A 14,194-nucleotide genomic window follows, 5' to 3' on the forward strand; every position below is an offset into this window, starting at 1 on the left:
TTTTCAAATGGTTTTCTGCGGAGGGAAGGCTGAGCGCAATGATGTTGTAATTGGTAGCACCGTTGAGGAAGTAGCTTTCAAAAATATCATTCACTCACCTTCGTGTTCCCACAATTAAAAGGGTAACCTGGCCAATTCTCTCGATTGAACAGCTTAAACTGAACTTTGCTGGCAAAGTTAAACGATTTACGTGGGGGAAACCACAGAGTTGGCTCTAGCGGTCAGGTTTCCAGACTCTCCTTCCTGTGACCAGAGGAAACTTAAACTATCTTAAATCATTTAGGGTGCTTGGTTGCGGAGCTGACTGCAGGAGTGCTCTGGGTTATCTGGTAGGAGAGTGGGCTGCCTAAAGACATGGAACTCCCTAATTTAGAGCTTGCCCCTTTCCATTCTCAGGGAGGTATTCAAGAAACAGCCAAAGAGGAAAATTATTGAAATCCTTTCTCCATGTCGACCCACGTTAGTAGTCAATACGTGCATAATAAACTCTTTAGGCTTTGTACCTGGAGCACAGTTGAGTACATACATAGAAATTGAATGCACAAGAAAAGAGTTAAATGCTAGCAAAAGAAGCCCCCCCCCCCATTTGTTCTACTTGCTTTATTCTGTGTGGTTTTGATTCCTATATTGGAATTGATTCACATATTTCTATCTGGACATACAGTGCAGATTGCGTAAATATTCCAGATTCCACTATTTAGGCTTATACAATACATGTCCTCTGTTATACTGTCTTTCCAAGTGGAGTAGGACTGAGCAATAGGATACTGGCTCTTTACAGGAAAAGAATGTAATTCATGAGATAGTACAAATATATAGTCAATGTAATTAAAATACCATTCAATTACGTGGGTGCAATAAATAGAGCCAGTGGTCTATGTTTGTAGCATAGAGGCTAAGATAAGCTTTCAGGCTCTGAATGCTGGAGTTACAGTTCTAGCCTTATGCCTTTCTAGGTATATGACCATTTGGCAAATTATTTCTCTGTTTTCCTCACCTGTGAAATAGAAATAATAATACTACCTACCTCTAAGAGTTGTGGTAAGGATTGAATGAGTTAAGTAGTATTTAGTAAGTGCCCAGCAATGTTAGGTTTTATTTTGAAAAATGTTAGAAACACTAGGTTAGAGGGTAATTGGGTTTACTTTATATAAGCTTTCTGAAAAACATGAGGCATAATTAATAATTTGGCTAGTTTGTCACCAGTGAACATCCAAAATACTACTTAAAACACTTATTTCCAGTCTTCTTTTTTTTTTTTTTTCCTGTAGTTTTCCTTTGTCACATTTGCCACATAGTTCTGTGGATTATGTCTTAGGTAAAGTTGGGATTTCCTTAAGAAAACATTTTGTTGGTATTATATTTACATAATATAAATGTATTTCTTTTCTAGTCATTACATGTGATCGACTTTTCAACATTATTTTTCATTTCTATTGCAAAAGGAAGGGAAGGCATATTTAAGCAGGATATTTATGTTCCTTTTTTTGGTGGGGAAGATATTTATGTTTCTTGAGGCATTTTGAGAATGTGGCCTTTGGTATAGTCAGTCAGGCAGGTGAAATTTCCTAAAGTAAGTTTTGATGAGAATATTAATTCTGTAGAATCTAGAGTTTACTCATCCATCCATTCATTTTTTTTTTCTTCAGAAAACACTTATGAAGCACCAAGTGTGCATCTGCTTTTGTGGATATAAAGATGTGGGTCTTATTCTTAAATAGCTAACAGTAATCTATAAGGAAGAAAGAAGAGTGTTAACTTGGTATTTACTGTAGTAGTATTAAAAACGTTGCTTACAACCTAATATATAAAAAGCATAGTGTTTCCAAAAGGTTTTCTGTTAATATATTTCATAAATGCTTTTTCCTCTGCATTTGAGAGTTACAGATTGCAGAATCAAAAGGAACAAGTGTGAGAAAGTTAAGGAGTATATTAATTATTTATTTGCTTGTTTTGGGGGGGGCAGGGGACACACAAAGCATGCCAAAGTATGCTCAGCTGTGTGTTTATAAAATTATAATTTAAATTGGAAGGTGCTTCACTGATAGAGGCCTTGGGGAGATAATCTCGTCAGAGAATATTCGTAACAAGTCTGCAAGATTTTCACAAACTGATTTTTACCTTCATTTCGTTTTGGATGAACATGCGTATCTTTTTCCAGGGACAACTTTTCAAACAAAGTTAAACTGAAGATGAAGCTTTAACATTATGAGAAAAACAAATAGAAGAGCTTAAAATAAAAGACCACCTGAACCTGAAATTGGATAATATTCGTAATCCCTTCAATCATCCAGACAGCTTTTTTTAAAATTTAAATTCAGTTAATTATCATATAGTGTATTATTAGTTTCAGAGGTAGGGTTCATTGATTAGTTGTGTATAACACCCAGGGCTCATTACATCACATGCCTTCCTTAGTGCCCATCACCTTCTTACCCCATCCCCAACCCCCTTCCAGATAGCTTTTTCAAATAAATAGTTCTAATGCACTGAATCCATTCTTTAAAGTTAGAAAAATACATTTCAGAAAAATGATGACTTAATAATCAATTTTTACATCCATAATCATTAAAACATTAATGGTCTTAGAGCTTATCAGGCCATACTAAAAAGTTATATAAAATTATATATTTTAAAAATCCAACAATCATGATATTTTTAATTTTTCTTCTAGATTTGTTGACCTACAGAATGCTTCGATACCCATATTTTTGTAGAGTCTATAAAGAATTTCTTTCATGCTGGTTGGAATCTGGCATATTTAATTTAGGTGTCTGGCCAAAAAAAATACATGATACAGCACAAAGACATAATGAATATGAATCCCAGGAGCAAACAGATCAAACTGAAACTCAGGAGATACACAGATCTCAAGATAGAGATTTCGAAGCTATGACTAAATTACATATTCCGGTAATGGTGGATGAAGTTGTTCGTTGTTTGGCACCACAAAAAGGCCAGGTAAGTTGATTAGTGTTATATTTTTTAACACTTTTAAAATTGAGATATTCACTTTTCTTAATATTTACAATTTTAAAGTGTACAATTCAGTGGTTTTTAGTATATTCACAAGGTTGTACAGTCATCACTATTTAATTCAGGAGCATTTCATCACTCCAGTAGGGAATCCTATATGCATTAGCATTCACTCTGCATTGGCCCCCTTCCCCTTGCCCCTGACAACTACTAATCTTTTTTGTGTCTGTATGGAGTTGCCTAATCTGGACATTTCATATAGATGGATACATATTATATGTGACCTTTGGATTCGCTTTGTATTATTTAGCATGTTTTCAAGATGCATACAAGTTGTAGCCTGTGTCTGTACTTCATTTCTTTTTTCCCTGAACCATTGCATTTATGGATATGCCACATCCTTTTTATCCATTCACAAGTTGATGGCATTTGTATTTCTACTTTTTGGCTACTGTGAATAATGCTGTTATGAACATTCGTGTACAAGTTTTTGTGTGGACATATGTTTTCACTTCTCTTGGGTGTATACCTACCTAGGAGTGGAATTGTTGCATCATATGGTAACTATGCTTTGCCTTTTGAGGATCTGCCATAGTGTTTTCCAGAGTTGATTAGTTTTGTCAAATAATAGTTTATTTATTTATAATAATTTTTTATTATGTTATGTTAGTCACCATACAGTATATCCTGTTTTTGATGTAATGTTCCATGGGTCAAATAATAGTTTTAAAAGAAAAAGAACATGACATGGCTGAGTGATTTGGGTATGAAAACTAAGTTCTAGCATAGATTCTTGATAATTTTGGTATCTTTTCAAGAATGACTAGAGATAAAAGTAAGGATCTGAATTCTGTTCCTTGTTTTGTTAGACTTTTCAACTACCTTGATATCAGATTCAGAGTTCTCCAGAGAAACAGAACCAACAGGCTATGTGTGTGCACACGCGCGTGTGTGTGTATGTGTATGTATCTATACATATGTATGTACACATACACACGTATGGGAAGGAGCAGAGATTGAGTGATTGATTTCGAGGAATTGAATCTCAGAGAAAGTTGGTAAATTCAAAATGTGCACAGTAGGCTGGCAGGCTGGAGACCCAGGTAAGAGCTCAGTTTGAGGCCAAAAGCAATATTCTGGCAGAGTTCTTTCTTGTCCCAAGGAGGTCAGTCTTTGTTCTATTAAGGCTTTTCACTAATTGGATGGGGCCACCCACATTATGGAGGGTAATCTGCTCAGTATATTAATTCAAATTTTAATCTCATCTAAAAAAAAAAAAAACTTCACAGAGACATCTATAATGATGTTTTGACGAAATAGCTGGGCACTATGGCCCAGCCAAGTTGACACATTCAATTAACCATCATACTTGCCTTATTTATAGTGTTGCTGGCAGGATTATATAAAGTTTTAGATACAAAAATGCTTTAAACTCTATAAAGAGATTACAAATATGTTAGGTGATATAATATCTAAAAAGACGAAGCTAGAAACTTTCTGGAAATTAAGCACATTTACAAAAGGAAAAAAAAATCCTTATCATAGTAAATTTTTGTCAAATGTGTTTTTATAACTTAATGCTGGTACTTAGTGTACTGACTTCAGAGATATGGTTTCTTATTTTAGAAGTACTATTATTACCTAAATTACCTAAATTAGCATTCTCATTCTGAAAGTCACACCTGGCTTCTTTTCTAGGATATAGTGGCTTAGGGGTTAAGAGCAAAGATTTTATAATTGGAGGCCTAGGTTCGAATCAGTCATCTAACACACGTGTGTGCATACACACACACACACAGCTTTTAATTTTTTTTTTGAGACTTCTTTAAGTTGGATGAGATGGTTTTCATGAACTAAGTTCTAAGCTATATACATAAAGTATGCTAGAATGGCTGGATGTTGCTCATATGAAAGCCATCTGTGATATGACTTAGGTTGCTTCATCACAAAAATACTCATTTGCCTTATCTGTAGGCAGTATATGTATAACAAGGTAAGCCCAGTGTTCTTAAATTAGATTATGTGTATAAAACATCTAGCTCAGTGCTGTCATGTAGCAGGGACTCTAAAATACACACGAAAATGTAAATAAAATACTAAATTGAATAAAACTTCTTGTTAAATATGACTTAATCAAAATGAAATTCTCTTTATTTTCTGGAAAGATTTATAATGCATGGATAGCAATTAATACCCATACCTAAATGTGAGCCTAAAAAAAAAAGTACATATAAAGATATATGATGTAATTGAGATATATATGAGAGGCGAGGGGCAATTAAATTAGTAAAAAAGTAGAACTGAATTCAGTGGCTTGAATTTGACCTCTGGAACCAGAAACTAAATCTCGTTGTATAAATTTGCTGAATCCTAGTAGCAGAAACTAAATATTTGGTTTGCACTAACCTTGAAGTAGAGAAAGAGCCAAACAAAAACAAACCAAACCCTACAAAATCTCCTATAAATCAGTGTTGGATCTGCCTTTGTTCTAAAACCAAGTGGAGTAAAATTAAACGATTCTACAACTTGACCTATCCTGACGTTTCATTTTGTTCAAGTTCCTGACAAATGTAATATTGGTTTATTTTGACATTTCCATTGTTCTGATTTGAGTTGGGTTTTCTAGTAACTTTTTATAGAAAGTTTAATTTTATGGATGTTATTTCTGAAAACTTTCGTGTGAGGTACATTTAGAGACAATGTTTTTTCTTACCTTTTCTGCTGTCTGGCAGACAGCTTTATTCACTATTCCCTTAATCTTCAAGTAATAAAAACTGGTGACAGTTCTTGGACAGGAAAGGTCTTGATTTCTTCCAGAATCCATTATTTGCTTCTTTTCTTCCTGAGCCTTTTCCCCAAAATTATTTTCCTTTGCAAACTATGAGTCATACACTCACTTGTATCAATCACCCACTTAATTACTGTTTTTCATATCACCTTCAATGGTGAATTTACAAATGAAACTTTTGATCATAACAAGAATTTTAAAAAATATCTAAATGTAGTTTTCAGTGAGGCCTTGGTCATTTAATAGTTATTTCTCTTTTTTTATCATTTAAAAGTTGCTTACCAAAAGAAAATAATTTTGGGAATTTCTTCTACATCATAACCAATTTACTGTATATTAATTTAGTTTTGCAAATACATGTGAAATATTTACAAATTTGGATTAAAAGAAAATAAAAATTTTTCTTATCTTCCTTTCCCTTGGGAGGTACAGAAGGAATTGAATAAATTATAACTCTTTCTCCTAGCCTAGTTCTCATTATTTCATAATCTGGGTGAATAACCGTTTGTAAGAATATTACTTATTCTAAAAAAAATTTTTTGTCCCTGGAGATGTTTTAGTGTAGGCCACCTTGGTCAATTTTTCATTCATTATTTCTTGAAAACCAGAGAAAAAGTATGACCCTGCCTAGTTGAAGATGGTAGCAGTTTGAAGAATATAGGAGACTTGGTATTCTTTGACAGGTTAGTTTGATGCCTTGGGGTTTCTGTAAGAGTGATAGGTTATGAGGGAGATGATGGACATTCAAGGACTATTACCTATTGCTGTGTAATTTTGGGCAAGTAACTTATGGTGACTGTGCCTCAGATTCTTCGTCTGTAAAGTGACCTACTTTCTGGTCACTGTGAGGATAAGATGAGTTCACACACATAAATTGCTTAGAATGATATCTTACAAGTAGTATGAACTCAATAAACATTAGTTGTTGTTATTATTACAGGGATAGGAAGGGTCAGAATTGATCACTAGATACAATAAAATTCAGGAGAAAAATGCTGAGAGACAGCAAAGGTGGAAATAAAAGTTCAGGAAAGTTGAAATCAACATGTCTGGAATTGAAAAAGTGCTGTTTCCTTTGCACTTTGGAACTCTCCTCATCACCATCCTTCAGGTCTTGAGTTAAATTTCACTCTCTCAGGGAAGTTTTTTCTGAGCCTCCAGAGGGGGCAGGTTTCCCTCTTACACATTAATGGGGGTCACATACTTTTCTTTCATAGCATTAATAATAATTTATAATTATAAATTTTATGAGATTATTTGTTCAGTGGACATTTCTCCTAATGGACTGTTCTCCATGAAATCATGGACATTTTTTTTTTTTTCCATTGCATTTCCAGTGTCTAGCACAAGGCCTACAACATGGTGGGTTTGTAATGATTTTTAAGGAATGATTAAAAGTCAAAATTAACTGGAGGACAGACAGATGTGAGGCACAAATAAAATGAATGTCCCTTGGGTACTGAGATCACTTCTTGGGCTCAAGACTTTTATATGATTCCAGCCTCAGTGTGGCAGGCCCGGTCTGATGAAGTAGTTGGAGAAACCTGGTGAAGGAACAGATAGGAGAACTGAGAAGATGAGCTGGTATCTAAACTAATGCAAAATCAATTATGATAAATATCTGATTAAGGTTGTAAGGTTGGTTTTATACATATTCAAAATAATTATCTTCTCTATTTTGATATTCTAATTTTTAATATTAATTGCATAATTACTAGATTTGCTGAAGTTGTCATGGTACCAGAAATGATAATTTTCTTTATAAAGAAATTAATTATGCTCTGTATAATGGATTTTTCTTAAGATCAGGAGCAATATTTTACTTGAAAATCTTTATAATCTTTAATGTATAGTAAACATCAACGAGAAAATCCTGAGACTGTATGTTTTGTCTCTTTAAATATTGAAGGCTGATTGGCCACAGAAACAGTTTATTTCGTTTGACCTCAAATTATTGAAAAAGTTCAAAACTTTTCTAAGAGACAGGATCAATGCTATAGCTCCTGCAGGGAGATGCTTTTTTTTTTTTTTTTTTTTTTTTTTTTTTTTTTTTTTTAAGGAAGAACTATTAAAATTTCAGATAGAATGGACTGTGTCAAGATATAGTGTTTCCTCTCCCTTATTTTTTCAAAATAGAGGTTTCTTTGAAGTAAACTTTCATTTTACATTGCATTTTACCATTGTTTATTTGAAAAAAAAAAAAAAGATTCTGTCTTAAAAAATCAGGTAGGTAAGGTAGATGTGTTTCCTAACCCCCCCCCCAGGGGAGCAATTTTCTGGCAAAAAAAAAAAAAAAAAAAAGGCAGGTAATAAAAGTAACCTTTGTATCAAAATACCTTCTGAAGTTTGATATTCTTTGTTAGGGTTGGGTGTAGATTTAAAAAAACAAAAACCTTGATTTATTTTCTTTTGCAAATTTTCATGATATACACATTCCTGTTATGGCCCATTTCAAGCTACCAACCTAATGTCACTGAATGTAGTGTTAGGGAGAAATATGAATAATTGGTGCTATCCAGCTGGTGTGAATAATGCCAGGTATTACTCTCATCATGCCATGAGATATCTATGAATTAATTATACAATGGCAAAAATTTTACCTTACAATTCTGAAAGTTGGCATAGTCTGTAAAGTTTTCCCTTAACTCATTTGATGTTCCCTAGTTAAGTCCTGTGTTTTATGTTTCTCTCCTCTAGAAAGTACCATGGTGTAGCCATAGGTTACTGCTTTTCATAAATTTTTTAACAGCAGAGTTCATTTTTCTCTGTCTAATAAACAATCCATTCCACATGTGAAACAGATAAAAACAACATTGCATAGTATAAATTTGTATATATAATTTACTTTTTACAAAGTCAGTTATGGAACAGAGACATTTTGTTGAGTGCAAAACTTTGAAATCAACATCAGTGTTTCTCTTTTTTTTTCATAATTTGGATTCACACAGGTAAATTATAAAATGTAATAGTTTTTTTTTTAAAACAGTCTTCCTGGAATCTCAGCTTAATTTTTAATTAATTGAGGTAGTAAGAGAATTTTAATTATATTATAAGGGACATTATATGTTAATAAATATATTAATTAAAGGTTTGATACAGCAAGAAGACATAACAATTATAAATATTTATGCACCTAGTGTCAGGCCATCAAAATATAGAAGCAACACCTGACAGAATTGAAAGGAAAAAGTAAAAGTAAAGATTAGAGCAGAGATAAATGATGGAACAGAAAAACAATAGAGAAATTAATGAAGCCAAATTGAAGAGATCAACAAAATTGACAATCTTAGCTAGACAGACTAATAGAACAGAGAGATGGCCTAAATTACAAGATTGAAATGGGGATATTACTACCAATTCTGCAGAAATAGGATTATATAGGAGTACTATGAACAATTTTATGTCAACAATTTGGATAACCCAGGTGAACTAGACAAATTCCTAGAAACACAAAACCTATCAAATCTGAGTATACCTATAACTAGTAAGGAGATTAAATCAGTAATAAGAAAATCTGATGAAGAAAAGCCCTTGACCTGAAGCCTTCACTGGTGATTTCTACCAAACATTTGAAGAATAATTAATTTCAGCTCTTCTCACACTTATCCTAAAAAAATTGAAGGGGCAGGAATGCTTCCTAACTCATTCTATGAGGCCAGAATTATCTTGATACCAAGGACACTACAAGAAAACTATAGGCCAATATCCCTTATAAACATTGACACAAAAATCCTCAACAAAATACTAGCAAACAGAATTCAGCATCATATTAAAAGGACTATGTGTGATGACCAAGTGGGATTTATTCCAGGAAGGCAAGGATGGTTTAACATACAAAAATTAATCATTGTAATCTGTAATATCAACAGAATAAAAAGAAAAAATACATGATGATTTCAATTGATGCAGAAAAAGCATCTGACAAAATTTAACACCCTTTCATGATAAAACATTCAGCAAACTAGGAATAGAAGGAAGCTATCTCAACTTAATTAAAGTCCTAAAAGTGTTTCCTCTAAGATCGGGAAGAAGGTAAGGAAGTCTGCTTTCACCCTTCTATTCAACATAGTACTGGAAGCTCTAACTAGAGCAATTAGTCAAGAAAAAGAAAGAAAAGTCATCCAAATTAGAAAGAGGAAGTAAAATTATCTCTGTTTGCAGGTGATGTGATCTTATATGTAGAAAACCCTATGGATTTCACAAAAAAACAAACAGAAAACCCCTGAAAAATCCAACGTTTTAGAACAAATAAATGAATTCAGTAAAGTAGCAGGATAAAAAGTTGACACTCAAAAATCACTATACACAATCAATCAACCATCTGGAAAGGAAATTACAAAAAACAGTTACATTTACAATAACATCAAAAATAATAAAATGCTTAGGAAATTAACTTCACCAAGGAGGTGAAAGACTTGTACAATGAAAACTATAAAACATTGCTGAAAGAAATTAAAGAAGACATAAAAAAATGAAACACATGCTGTATTTATGGATCGGAACACTTAATATTGTTGATGTCAATACTACTCATAGCAATCTACAAATTCAGTGCATTCCATATCAAAATCCCATTGATGAATTTTGAAGAAATAGAAAAACACACCCTAAAATTTATATGGAATCTCAAGGGACCCTGAAGGGTCAAAATAATTTTTAAAAAGCCAAACCTGGAGGACTCACACTTTGTTATTTCAAAATCACTACAAAGCTATAGTAATCAAAACTGTGGTAGTAGCATAAAGTCAGGCATATAAACAAGTGGAATAGACCATGAAGCCCAGAAATAAACCTCTGCATATATGGTCAAATGATTTTTGACAAGAATACCAAGACCATTCAACAGGGAAAGGACAGTTTTTCAACAAATGGTGTGGGGAAAACTGGATATCCACATGCAAAAGAATGAAGTAAGACCCTTACCTAACACCGTATATAGAAATTAACTCAAAGTGGACCAAAGACCTAAATATAACACCTACAACTAGAGAACTCTTAGAAGAAAACATAGGACAAAAGCTTTATGACATTGGATTTGGCAGTGATTTCTTGGATATAACACCAAAGGCACAGGTAGCAAAAGAAAAAAGACAAATTGTACTTTATGAAAATTAAAAGAATAAATTGTGCATCAAAAAACACTATCCACAGAGTAAGAAGGCAACTCACAGAATGGGAGAAAGTGTTTGCAAATCATATATCTGATAAGGGTTTAATATCCAGAATATATAGAGAACTTCTAAAACTCAGCAATAAAAAAACAACCCAATTCAAAGTGATCTTAAATAGACATTTCTCTAAAGAAGATATATGAATGAAAAGATGCTTGATATTACTAATCATTATGGTAATGCAAATCAAAACCACAGTGAGGCACAACTTCATACCCATTAGGATGGCTACTATCAAAAAAACCCAGAAAACAAGTGTTGGTCAGGATGTAGAAAAATTGGAATCTTGTGTGCCTTTGGCGGGAATGGAAAATGGTAGAGCTGCTGTGGAAAACAAGACGGTGGGGGCGCCTGGGTGGCACAGCGGTTAAGCATCTGCCTTCGGCTCAGGGCGTGATCCTGGCGTTATGGGATCGAGCCCCACATCAGGCTCCTCTGCTATGAGCCTGCTTCTTCCTCTCCCACTCCCCCTGCTTGTGTTCCCTCTCTCGCTGGCTGTCTCTATCTCTGTCGAATAAATAAATAAAATCTTTAAAAAAAAAAAAAACAAGACGGTGGTTCCTCAAAAAATTAAAAATAGACATATATGATTCAGCAACTCCATTTGTGAGTATATACTCAAGAGAATTAAAGGAAGGGTCTCTAAGCCATATTTGTACACTCTTATAACAGCATTATTCACAATAGCTAAAACATGGAATTAACTCAAGTGTTCATTGGATGATAGATAAACAAAATGTGGCACATATATACAAGGGAGTATTGTTCAGCCTTAAAAAGGGAGAAAATTCTGTTGTCTGCTACAGCATGGATGAGTCTTGAACACATTTTGCTAAGTGAAATAAGCCAGTCATAAAAAGACATATACTGTATGATTCTGCTTACATGAGGTATTTAGTGTAGTCAAAATGATAGAGACTAAAAGTAGAATAGTGGTGGCCAAGGGCTGGGGGGAGTAGGGGGACAGAGAGTTATTGTTCACTTGGTATAGAGTTTCAGTTTAACAAGATGAAATAAGTTATGTAGATGGATGTGGTGATGGTTGCATAACGTTATGAATGTATTTAATTCCTGCCATTGAGATGTATACTAAAAAGTGGTTAAAATGTAAGTTTTTTTCTTATGTGTATTTTAGCTCAATTTTAAAGCAAATTATCTTTTAGAAGAAAACAATTACTTGATGGTTTCTATGAATAGATGATTGTTTTATAATTCTGTGAAGCATTCAAGTAAAATGAATATTGTTGCTTTTTTATTTTTCTTTTGCAGATTTTATACTTGCAGATTTTTTTCTATGTATACTTCTAAAGTGTCTTTAATATATATTTAAAAATCCCATTAGTGTTGGATTTCATGATTAGCTTTGTGTTTATTATATGTAATGTTTCATTACTGACATTTATTTTGTTATCTTTCATTTGGGCTATTAAGCATTTATAGATTGCTACATCACCTGGTGATATCATGAACATTTTACATACTGTTAAAGTATTATAGGGAGTTAAATTTTATAGGGAGTTAACAGTATTAAACACAAAACAGACAAATACTGAATTCTTATCTTTGATCATTTATTAAAAATTTTTTCTTATCAAATATTTTTAATAAAATTTACAGTTTATGAAAATGCTAATGTATATTAGTAAATCCCATCTTACTCAGAGCGTCAAATTTAGAAATTCCTTTTAGAGTTTTGGGGTGGAGCATATGGGAATATGGAACCCACTGGTAAATTTAACATATTTTCTGTAATGGGAATGTATATAGTAAATGTTATTTATAAAATGTTTGTTCGTATCTTGTTATAAAAAGTGTGGAGAATTGATACAGAAAGGAGTTTTCTGGTTACTTTTTAAAATTTTGCTACGTATATATAAACAAATAAGGTTTTTCTAGCTAAAGGAGCTACTCAGTCATATGTAAAATGTTAGTTTCTTTAACAATTAAAATTTTTGATAAAAATGTGTCACTTAAAACTAAAAGGAAAATAACTTGTTTATGCTTATTTTTTCATAATAACATGATAGTATTTAAAATATTTATCTTACATATATGTAAACCATTTATGTAAATACATATGTATAATTATAATTTCATATTGAAATCTTTAATAAGTACAGTGTATTTCTTGAATGTATATCTACTCTTTCCAGTAAGTTGAGCATCCATGAGAATATTCTTGCTTTTCTGTCAATGAATTAATGCATTTTTGTCTCTGAATGTAATTTTCTTCATTAGAGTTTAGAAGCAAATTATAAATAGAGGGCATAGGATAAATAAGGCCAATAACTTACTTGATTCTGTTGCCTAGCCAATGTCTTTAAATTATCTTCTTATAATTTGGTCTTTTTTGTAGTCCAGAAGCTAAATCTTTATTACTTGTTACCACTAAAATATAGTTAAGATTTTTAAATTTTAAGTTCAACTTTAAAGGTAATCAGAGACTACAGTTTTAAAAATTGCTGGTTCAGGGGCATCTGGGTGGCTCAGTTGGTGAAATTCTGCCTTCGTCTCAGGTCATGATCCCAGGGTCCTGGGATGGAGCCCTGAGTCTCATCAGGCTCTCTGCTCAGCAGGAAGCCTGCTTCTCCCTCTCCCTCTGCCTCTCCCCCTGCTTATGCGCTCTCTCTCTCTCTCTCTCTCTCTGTCAAACAAATAAAATCTTAAAAAAAAATAAAAATAAAAATCACTGGTCCAAGTATAACCTCCAAAAAATGTGTTTCTGTGGTTATGAAAAATGATGTTCCTCTATGTCTAAAAGTCAGATATATATGTACTGATTTTTGAAATTTATTTAAGAGCCATTCTTCTAGTTCGGTAAATTAGAGACCCAGGAAGAAAACAGAGGTCCATTCTAGAAGGGAAGTTCAAAGAAAACGGAGGAGAAATAAGTGACGTTTTTTGGTTCACAAAGCACATTCTCATGAGTCATCTTGGGTACTGGTTACTTTCTATTTAGGTCAGTCAGCACTAGTCCTTAATCAATAGTCTAATCATAGTTATTTCAAGAGGTTAGGTCCAGTGGTTCTTTCCTTTCCTTTTGTTTTTCTAAGTCCCATATTATTTTTGTTTAGAGTGGTAGGAAGTATACCCTGACCTTGTAAGTTCTTATAACATTTTATTTACTTTTCTTCCACTACTTTCTCCTCAAATAACAAACTACTGAGCTGTAAGTAGCATACTTAAAATGTTATTTTATAATAAACCAAGTTGCAAAGCTTTATGATGACTCATCTTCTTATAACGTTCTGTGAACCCT

At 33.0% G+C, this 14,194-nt stretch overlaps 1 protein-coding gene across 3 annotated transcripts in view; it reads left to right on the forward strand.

The window, feature by feature from the left end:
* The window catches only part of METTL15 (methyltransferase like 15), a 178,240-nt gene that overhangs the window by 414 nt on the left and 163,632 nt on the right, over positions 1 to 14,194 (forward strand). For all 3 annotated transcript variants that reach the window (XM_008686874.2, XM_008686876.2, XM_040638908.1), the window contains exon 2: positions 2,675 to 2,961. In XM_008686874.2, the coding sequence (XP_008685096.1) occupies positions 2,692 to 2,961 (270 nt within the window). In that variant the 5' untranslated portion in view covers positions 2,675 to 2,691. The remainder of the gene's footprint in view (positions 1 to 2,674; positions 2,962 to 14,194) is intronic.

The sequence above is a fragment of the Ursus maritimus genome, unplaced genomic scaffold, assembly GCF_017311325.1.
Source record: "Ursus maritimus isolate PB19 unplaced genomic scaffold, ASM1731132v1 scaffold_23, whole genome shotgun sequence".
Classification (NCBI taxonomy): Eukaryota; Metazoa; Chordata; class Mammalia; order Carnivora; family Ursidae; genus Ursus; species Ursus maritimus.